The sequence below is a fragment of the Neopelma chrysocephalum genome, unplaced genomic scaffold, assembly GCF_003984885.1.
Source record: "Neopelma chrysocephalum unplaced genomic scaffold, ASM398488v2 Primary Assembly neopelma1_175, whole genome shotgun sequence".
Lineage (NCBI taxonomy): Eukaryota > Metazoa > Chordata > Aves > Passeriformes > Pipridae > Neopelma > Neopelma chrysocephalum.
Window position 1 is genome coordinate 570,087 of NW_020897837.1, and position 9,940 is coordinate 580,026.

General features: G+C 52.0%; 1 protein-coding gene across 1 annotated transcript; it reads right to left on the reverse strand.

Annotated features, from left to right (window-relative positions):
* Positions 1-4,990: 4,990 nt before the first annotated feature.
* On the reverse strand, positions 4,991-9,553 carry NEFM (neurofilament medium). The gene is made up of 3 exons (XM_027701930.1): positions 8,469-9,553; positions 8,054-8,178; positions 4,991-6,638 (listed from the first exon to the last, which is right to left on the reverse strand). Exons 1-3 carry the CDS (start codon positions 9,528-9,530, stop codon positions 5,303-5,305), a joined length of 2,523 nt encoding a protein of 840 aa, XP_027557731.1. The 5' UTR covers positions 9,531-9,553; the 3' UTR covers positions 4,991-5,302.
* Positions 9,554-9,940: the final 387 nt, after the last annotated feature.

Sequence of the window (9,940 nt, forward strand, 5' to 3'; positions counted from 1 at the left end):
CTTTCTGCTTCTAGTGAAGGTTTTTCTACCTTTCCTTTCTGCTTCTAATGGAGGTTTTTCTACCTTTCCTTTCTGTTTCTAGTGAAGGTTTTTCTACCTTTCCTTTCTGCTTCTAATGGAAGTTTTTCCACCTGTTTTTGTGCAGATTTGTTCCTGCCAAGCAGATTTTATTTTCCATTTCCAGGAGAGCTGGGCTGAGTTTTTGGGGGAAGTTACAGGACCAAGAGCCAGAGACTCTTCGTGATGTTTGCTCAGTGCTTTCAAAAGCAGAATATTGAGTCCAGGAGCTGGTTCTTGGGAATTCCCTGCAATGTTCCAGCAGGAAGGGATGGATGGCACTCAACTGGGAGAAGGTTCAGCTCCTGAGGAGCAAAACATGTTCCATCCTGAGCAGAGCCCATCATGGCCAGAGCTCTGCTGAACAGCTTGGAGAGACTCTTTCCAAGGGCCTGGAGTGCCAGGACACAGGGAATGGCTTCAAACTGCCAGAGGGCAGGGATAGATGGGATGTTGGGAAGGAATTCCTGGCTGTGAGGGTGGGGAGGGGCTGGGATGGATTTCCCAGAGAAGCTGTGGCTGCCCCTGGATCCCTGGAAGTGTCCAAGGCCAGGTTGGAGCAACCTGGGATAGGGGAAGGTGTCCCTGCCCATGGCAGGGGGTGGAATTAAATAATCTTTAAGGTCCCTTCCAACCCAAACTATTCCATGTGCTGGTTTAGATTGGATATTTGAAGACATTTTGGATGCCCCTGGATCCCTGGAAGTGCCCAAGGCCAGGTTGGACGGGGCTTGGAGCCCCCTGGGCTGGTGGAAGGTGTCCCTGCCCGTGGCAGGGGGTGGCACAAAATGATCTTTAAGGTCCCTCCCGACTCAAACCATTCCACAACTGTGTCATCCAGGAGGATTTCTGCTCCCAACCTGCTTCTGGGCTGGTGGAAGTTGTCCTTGCCCATGGCAGGGATGGGGCTGGATGGGCTTTAAGGTCCCTCCCAACCCAACCCATTCCATGACACATCCAACCCACTCCTCCCTCCTGCCTTTCTCCAAGCACTCTGAGCTTTTTAACTTTTCAACACTTGATTTCTCCTCCTCTTTCACGTTTTATTTTGCAGATAAACTCCCCCTTCACTCAGCCCTTTGCATCCCTTCACTTTTGGGAATCAAAGCACCTCCCAGGTGTCACCAGGGACGCTCAAACCAGCCCGTTGGGAGCTCCAGCAGCAAACCCACCTCTCCCTGCAGCCTTCCCCAGCCTGATCCCTGCTCCTCATGTTCCTTTGGATGCTCTGCAGCTCGGGGAGAGGTTTCCCAGCCCTGCAGGAGCTGTGAGTCAGCCGCAGGCAGGAGCTGCAGGCAGGGACGGGCAGCAGTGCCCAAGCCAGGCTGGCACCCCCTGTGCCCGGGGGCAGGGCTGGCAGCAGGGAGGCTGCACGAGTGGGTTTGTGTGTCGAGGTGCTCCCGGGGCTCTGGGATGGATCCTGCTGCCAATCCTTGCCTTACCTTGGAAAACCAGGAGCCTGCTTTGACGCAATGCAGTAAAAGCTGGCAGAGGGAGGCTCGGGAGAAACTTTAACCCCCACTTGCAGCTGTGAGCAAAGCCAGGAGTTGTCCTGCAATTTTGGGGGCAGGCAGGGGGTTGGCTCAGGCTGAGATCTCATCCCACAAATGCAGGGAGGTCCTGGATGCTCCCCTTGAGGTGCACACACACCCCCACAACCCCTAAACTCAGCCAGGGGAACACCTGGACAGGGAGAACATCCAGATTCTGGACTTTCTGGGGACTAAATAATGGACAATCCATCATTTGCTGCCTTCCTGGGGCAGGTGAAGGTGGTTTAACCCTGAGCAGAGAAGGAGTAAAGCCCACTTGGGAATGAGGAAAGCACAGACCCCGATGCCTGGAGAACATTCCAGTGCCTGACTCAGCAGCTCCCTGGCAAATGCACCCTGTCTGTGTTTTGTAACACTTCCCAGCTCGTTTCCACCTGGAACTTAGTTCTGGGACGCTGAAAATCTCCTCCTTGTAGCATCTCCACAACACAGGACAGTCCAAAGATCCTGGTTTGGAGCCCCCCAGCTCCTGAAGTCACAGGGGACTTGATATCCCACCTTAAATAAGACTCGTAAATCTTCACTCCAAATTCCTTTAATTATTGTGGTTTTTTTTTCTCTTCATGGACTTTTGCATTATTTAACGAACTTCCCTGCCTGAAAATAATTATTCCCTTCACTGGTTTATGTGCAGTCTGAAGGAGTAATTGGTGCAGAACAGGCAAATGACATCCTATTTATGCATCTCTGCCCGGGAATTCTGCTCTCTTTTGAAACTGTTTGATTGCAGATGTCAGTAGACAAAAACCTCTTGGCACCATGAAATATTAATCAGTTCTTAGAGTTTTATAAACATTTAGGAGTGTGTTAACTGCTCGCTTATTTCTCTCAGGATTTGGTGGAAACATTTGCAGTGGGAAATGGATTAAATTCACAAATTTCGTGTGTTAGAGCAGAGGGGGGAAAAAAAGCAGAGATAAAGGCTGGGATATATTCTGGGTGGGAAAGGGGGAGAAATGAGGATATTGGGGTAGATGTCAGTGGGTACCTCAGTTTGCCTCCCACCCAGGGGGGTTCCAAGGTGCAAACAGGAGCAAATCAACCCAGATCCCAACTCCGGGGCCCCTGGAGTTGTGTCCTGCCAGAAATGAGGAGAAAAAAGGGAAAAGGAAGCCTAAAAATGAAAACTAGACAGGCTGGGATCCCCCCTGCCCCAGGTAACCCATGTTAACAGTGTTGCTGAGCTGCCTCAACATTTAATTCCCTGACAAGGTGACCCTTCTCCAAATCCATGCTGAAGATTCCCAACTTTCTGTGCTGAACTTCGGGACGTTGTAGCAGATTCTAAAACTTATTTGGAAGCACATAAACATGATTTTAATGTAAATATTGGTCTCTGCTTTAGCTTTTGGGTTTAGTGGCGGTGTCCCCTTGTTCAGATCCAAGAGGAAAATAACCTGGATGCTCCCAAACCTTTGGGAATTCCTGTGTTTTAGCACTGAAAACAGGATGGGGGTGACTGGGCTGCTCGACTTCTTATTCCTAAAGGTAAAGGGATTTTTGTGTCCTACACACACAGGACTTTCACAAGCGAGCTCAGGACAGAGAAGCTGCCATTTAATTTGCTAACTCTGCTTTAATTAAACCTCACTCAGCCCCCAAGCTGGTGAGCCCAGATTTCCATCCCAGATACCAGCAGGAGAAACATTCAGTGCTTTGCTACACAAAGACACTCAGATTTATTTAAAGGCTTGATCTGCTGTGGACTTTTTATCACTTCTCCAGTGAAGAACATGCAAATAAAAACTACTCGATCTTCAACTATTGATAAAGAATTGGAAGGCGTCAAAATCATAGATTTTGATCAGACCCTCAATTAGTCAAAAATTTGAGGGCAGTCCTTGTCCTGAACCCAGGATTAAGAATTATTTGCATTTCTTTGTTTGTTGTGGGAGGTGGGACATCACCCATGTTCTTCATTTCCCTTTTGGAAATGTAAAATAAACACAACATGAATCCCATAACAACCCATTGGTTCCCAAATTGGAATTGGGGCCTTTCTCTTCTTCCCTTTGTTTTGTTTGTCTCCATTTATTTTCCATTTAGAGGGACTTTAGAGGCCCCTTTGATTGGTTTTGTTCTTAATAAAGCCAACCTGGAAGTGGCAGTAGAGACAGGCCAATACTTAGGAGGCCTTTGGACTGGAAATTAAAACATGTTTTGCTTTGAGATTTAATTTTAGAATTTCGTGTTCAGCACCAGATTAATCATTTGGGAGAATTAAGAAGGATGTTCCCACACAATGAATGCAAGAGGGGGGCAAAATAATCAGAAATAACCCCTTTTGGATTGATCATTTGGGAGATTGATCATTTGGGAGAATTAAGAAGGATGTTCCCACACAATGAATGCAAGAGGGGGCAAAATAATCAGAAATAACCCCTTTTGGATGACCTCAGAGTGTCTTGGTTGAGTTTCTTTAATGGTTCTTTGCACATTTAAGTGACAAACTGGGACCACACCCAGCTGTGGTTCACACAGGGGAAAAAAAAAACAAGGAATTATTTGGAAATTGCCACATTTTAAGGCTCTTCTTACACCTGGAGGTTGGTGTTCAAGGAGGAAAATGATACTTACAGCAGATTATAAGAGTTTTAGACTTAGCCCAGGCAGGATTGATGGCTTAGAGACCTTCCCCTTCCAAGGAAAAGCAGCTGCAACCCCCCCAAGCACAGAAGAGTTCAAGGGATTCCTCTCTACTCCAGAAAACAGGGGTTATGGCTTTTAAGTATTTAAATCAGTATTTGTGTTATGTTACAGGAAATTTCCTCCACATCATATCCAATTTCTAAACCTTCCTGTGATCATCAAAGCTCAACTGCTGGGGAAAAAAAAAGAGAACATTAAGGAAAAAAATTAAAAAAATAAAGAAACCAAGCAGCTTTTCAACCCATCCAACTGCATTCCCAGTCAGGACAGAGCCCCAAACTTCGGGAAGGATTGGAATTTTGGAAAAAGAGCCACCAGACAAGTCGTGTTCTCAGTATTGACCTTTATTGAGCAAGAACTGCTGTGACTGTTTTACATCAAACAACAAAAGGTTGCGTACTGTGCATGTCAACAAGGTTCTCCCACGAGCAAAAAGTCCACCCTAATTGCACCAGTGAGGTAAACATAATTATTTATAAGTAGCTTTTCTTTTTTATTATTATTATTATGATTTTTTTTTTTAAGGCTAGGAGAGTTTTCTTCTGGTTCTCATGAATATTCTATGACTGTTTTCTCTTCGTTTTTTTTTTTTTGGCTCAGTTGTTTTTTTTCTTTGCATAATACATCTTAAAGAAGTCGTCCCTCAGAAAAAATCCCCCCCAAAAACAAAAAGAAAAAAAAAAAAAAAACAAAAAAAAAAAAAAAAAGCTTCCTTTGCTGCACATTTCGTCTCATGCACTATTATTAGCATTATTTTTATTTTTTTCTTTTTTTTTTTTTGGCCATCCCCCAAGCTCCGTGGAGGGAGTACATCCTGAGCCTGCCTGCATGCATTCCCCCCCCCTTTTTTTCCCTATATTGCACGAAAGAAAAGTAAAATACTGTGTGTCTGGAGCCTCCATGAGAGAACCCGTTCTGCTTTGAAGCCGTCACTCACATGCATTTTGCAGCTGTCGTATGGCTTAACCTTTTGCACCGACCCAAGCTCTTGGATTTTTGTCAAGGTTTTTAGCTATGGTTTGGCTCTTTTTTTTTTTATTTTTTTATTCGGTCTCTTTGATCTCTTTTACCACGGCATGTGAGGTGACTTTCTCCACCTTCTTGGTGGACACCAGTTTCTCCTCGAAGCTCTCCTCGTGCTCCTCCACCTTCTGGGTGACGGTCACCGACTTGGTGACGAAGGTGGGGCCGCCGTCCCCTCCTTCCCCCGTGATCTTCTCAACTTTCTTGGTCACCACGACTTTCTCCCCCTTGTCCTCGACGGGGCTCACGTCCAGGCCGTTGGTGACGACCCCTTTGTCCTCCTCCTCCTTCTCCTTGGATTCCTCGTCCTTCTTCTCCTCCACCTCCCCGTTCACCGCGATGTCCTCTTTCCTGGACTCCTTCTCGACCTCGGCGCTGACTTTGGTTACCTTTGTGACGGTGATGGTCTCCTCCACCACAGCCTTGGCATCTTTGACTGGTGAGGGGGCTTTCTCTGGGGAGGGAGCTTTCTCTGGGGAGCGGGGCTTCTCTGGGCTCACGGGCTTTTCGGGAGTGCGGGGCTTCTCCGGGCTCGCCGCCTTCTCGGGGGAGCGCGACTTCTCCGGCGTCAGCTTCTCCAGGGCCACCGCCTTCTCCACCTTCTCTGGGGTGGCAGCTTTCTCTGGGGTGGCAGCTTTCTCCGGGGAGGTGACCTTTGGGGTGGCAGGTTTCTCTGGGGATGCTGCTTTCTCCTCCTCCTTGGTTGCTTTCTCAGCTTTCTCCACCTTCGGTTCTTTCGCCGCTTCCGCGGGTTTTTCCTTTGGGGCGGCCTTGGCCGGCTCTGTTACGGGGGATTTAGGGGGGGATTTAGGGGGTGACTTTGAGGGAGGTGTTTTGACCTTCTCTGCCTTTGCTGCCACCTCTTCGGCCTTGCCCTTGGCCTCAGCTTCTTCCTCCTCTTCCTCAGCCTCCTCCCCTTCTTCCTTTTCCTCAATTTCCTCTTTTTCAGAACCACCTTCTTCTGCTGCGTCAGATTTTGCGGCTTCTTCTTCCTCCTCTGCTTCCTCTTCCTCCTTCTCTTCTTCCTCAGCTGCTTTCTCAGACTCAGCCTCTTCCTCTGCAGCTGCTTCTTCTGCCTTTTCTTCCTCCTGCTCTTCCTGCTGTGCCTTGGCTGCCATTTCTTCTGCAATGGCTGTCAGGGCATCTTCCATTTCGGACTTTTCATCCTCCACCTTCGTCTCTTCGATGATTTCTTCTACAAACTTGTGCTGGACCTTCAGCTTTGGCGGTTCAATTTTTGTTTTCTGGATTTTGGTGGATGCTATTGTGACAGATGGTTGTCTGTGTGTGAATATGGGACCGGTAATGCTTCCAGAGAAGGCACTGAATCTTGTCTCTTCACCCTCCAGTAGCTTCCTAAGGGAATCAGGAGGAGAAAAAACAGGAAAATGAGCATAAAAACCCAACATAAGGGGGCAGCTGTTGGAATAACTGTGGCTGCCCCACCCCTGGAAGTGCTTAAGGACAAGTTGGATGGGGCTTGGAGCAACCTGGGCTAGTGGAAGGTGTCCCTGCCCTGGCAGGGGGGTGGAATAAGGTGGTCTTTGAGATCCCTTCCAGCCAAAACCCCTTCATGATTCTCTAACGTTTCCCTGCCAGCAGGATGGAGCCAGTTTGCACATGGAACATGCTAGAACTGGCCAGCACAATCCACGGCTCACAAACCCAGCCCAGCTTTCCTGGAGTCTGCTCCCTGGCCAAAAGCTCCTATTCAGCCACCAGCTTTTGGCCTGGTTTGCACAGGGCAGGGGTAACACCTTCAGGGATCAGCTGAAACTCAGCCTTAAAGGTCAAAAAAATTAATGATGGCACAAATCAGCAGAGAGCAGGGCAAGATAACCAACTTTAGGAGATGCATCATGACTTAGGCAAGCAGGATTAGACCCAGGCAACAGACCCAAAGCAAATATTGTGGCTGAGCCCCTCAGAGCTGATTTGAGCACACGTCCTGCTTCAGTAATTTGGGTGAATATGAGGACTGGAGACTTTGGTTCAGCTCACTTTGGCAGCAGCCAGCTGTAGACCCTGGTACCTGTGTGTCTGTCTGAACAACCTCGGCAATTTAAACAGAACTGGAGATGTTGTGGGGTTTTTTTTTTGTTGTTGTTGTTTTTTTGTTGTTTTTTTTTTTTTTTTACTTTTCTTCTGTTCAAATGCACATTTGTCATCTAAGCCCGTGACCCAGAAAGATCAGTAGCTCTCCAACGAGAGCTCTGAAGAGACACAAAGGAGACTAAAAAAACCTGCCAGGTGATGGCAACAGCAAGCAACGTTCGGCTGCAGATTAGAGCCGGTGCCTCTGAAGGAAAGTTGAGCAAGAAAAGCAAAAGTGTTTGTGACAGGCAGATTAGCACTCCCCGCCTGAAACCATGATCAAGCAAGTGCCCTGTCTCTCCCAGGCGATAAAAGGGAATTCAAGTGACAAGCACGGCTCGCTCGGCATATGCAAAGCAAACAGGAATTAAAAATAAACTCGTCTTTTGCTGCATCTTCTGTTTTTGCAGCCAAGGACAGAATGCGGCACAGGGGTGCTGCTGCACTGAGTCACTGCTGTCCTGTGCCCACGGGGCTTGCTGGGAGCTTTGCCACTGATTAGCTGGTCCCTAATGACCTTCTGGGTTCTCACTGCTCTGCAATAATTTAGTCAAGCTCTAATTTCACTCGTGTTCACCGCAAGCAGATATTTCTTATCTGTGGTGAAGCTTCCCCCAGCCAGCAGCATCTGCAGTGCTATTAATATTCCAGACGTGTCTGCAACGGTCCTACTGTACCTGTATGCAGCAATTTCAATGTCCAGGGCCATCTTGACATTGAGGAGGTCCTGGTATTCCCTCAAGTGACGTGCCATTTCCCACTTCGTTCCTCTAAGCTCGTTTTCCAGCTGGTGAATCGTGTCCTGCAAGGGAGACGCAGAAAACCCCGGTGACACGGGCGCTCGCCTCCCGCGGGGACCGAGCGGGGCAAAGTTGGCAAAAGGGACTTTTAGAAACTCTCCCCGCCGCTCCGGGAGGCAGGGCCGGGATCGGAGCCGCTCCCGCCGCCCTCCCCAGCATCCTCCACCCCCGCTCCCGCATCCCCTCGCCGCGGAGCCGGCGCCGCGCATCTCCCGCATCCCTCCCCGCGGGATGGGCACCCCCCCCGCGCCCCCGCCGGGCTGGGGGCAGCCCGGGGCCGCCTCCCCGGTACCTGGTAGGTGGTGAGGTCGTTGTTGTGGCGCTCCTCGATGTCGCTGAGCTGCCGCTCCAGCGACTCCTTGGTGCCGCGCACCGACTCCAGCTCGATGCTCTTGGACTGCAGCTGGCGGCGGTACTCGGCGATCTCCTCCTTGGCGGAGCGGATCGCCTCCTTGTTCTGCTCGGCCGCCTCCGTGAGCTTGGCGTAGCGGCACTTGAACCACTCCTCGGCCTGGTGCATGTTGTGGTCGGACTGGCACTCCAGCTGGGCGCGGATCTCCTTCAGCGCCGTCGTCAGGTCGGTCTTCAGGTAGTCCTTCCTCTCCACGGTGGCGTGGGACGCCTGGAGCTGCGCCAGCAGCTCGGCCACCTCCTCCTCGTGGTTGCCCCGCAGGAAGGCCACCTCGTCCTGCAGCGACTGCACCTTCTTGTCCAGCTCCGCCCGCATCAGCGAGGCCTCCTCCATCTCCTTGCGCAGGGCGCGGATCGTCGCCTCCGTCTCGTCGCGCAGCCGCGCCTCATCCTCGAAGCGCTCCCGCAGGCGCTGGATGTCCTCCTCGATGTGCTCCGAGTCCAGCTGGATCTGCGCCTTCTCGTGGCTCACCTGCTCCAGGGCCCCGCGCAGCTCCCGCAGCTCCTGCTCGTAGGCGTCGCTCAGCTGAGCCCGCCCGGCGTGTTTCTGCCGCAGCGCCGCCAGCTCCGCCTCGATCTCCTTGTTCTGCTGCTCCAGGTAATGCACCTTCTCGATGTAGCCGGCGAAGCGGTCGTTGAGCCCCTGCAGCTGCTCCTTCTCGTTGGAGCGGCTCAGCTTGAGCTCGGCCGCGCCGTTGAGCAGCGAGGACTGGCTCACGTCCAGGCTGTCGGCGGAGCTCAGCACGGTGGAGCCGTAGGCGGCCCGCGGGCCCCCGAGGTTGGGGCGCTTGTAGGAGGAGGACACGGTGCTGCCCGAGCCCCGCGACCACGACTGCGAGCGGAAGCCGCTGGACGGGGAGGCGCTGGCGCGGCTGTAGGTGGCCCGGGTCTCGGTGACCCGGCGGTACGAGGGGTTGCCCAGGGGCTCCATGGTGTAGCTCATGGTGGGGGCGCTGGGGGCGGCGGTGCGGGGCTGCTCCGGCCGCCGCCGCCCCTTATAAAGCCCGGCCGGGCGGCTGCGGGGCGGCCCCGCACACGTGTGCGGAGGGCGGCTCCCCCCCGGCCCGGCCCCGCGCCCGCCCCCCGCCCCGCCCCGGCTCCCCCGGCCCTTCCCATCGCTCGGCCCGGTTCCCCCTGCCCGGCCCCTGACGCCCCCCGATGCCCCTTCCCCAGTGCCCCTTCCCTTGCTGCCCCGCTCCCTTCCCCCGCTTCCCCTTTCTCTTTTCCCACGGCTCCTCCCTCCCTGTTCCCCTTCCCGTTCTCCCTTGGCCGCGCTCCCCCCACTCCCTCCTTTCACCCTCCTGCTCCCCCCTTTCCCTTTCCCCTGTTCCTTCTCTCTTGCCCTGCTCCCTT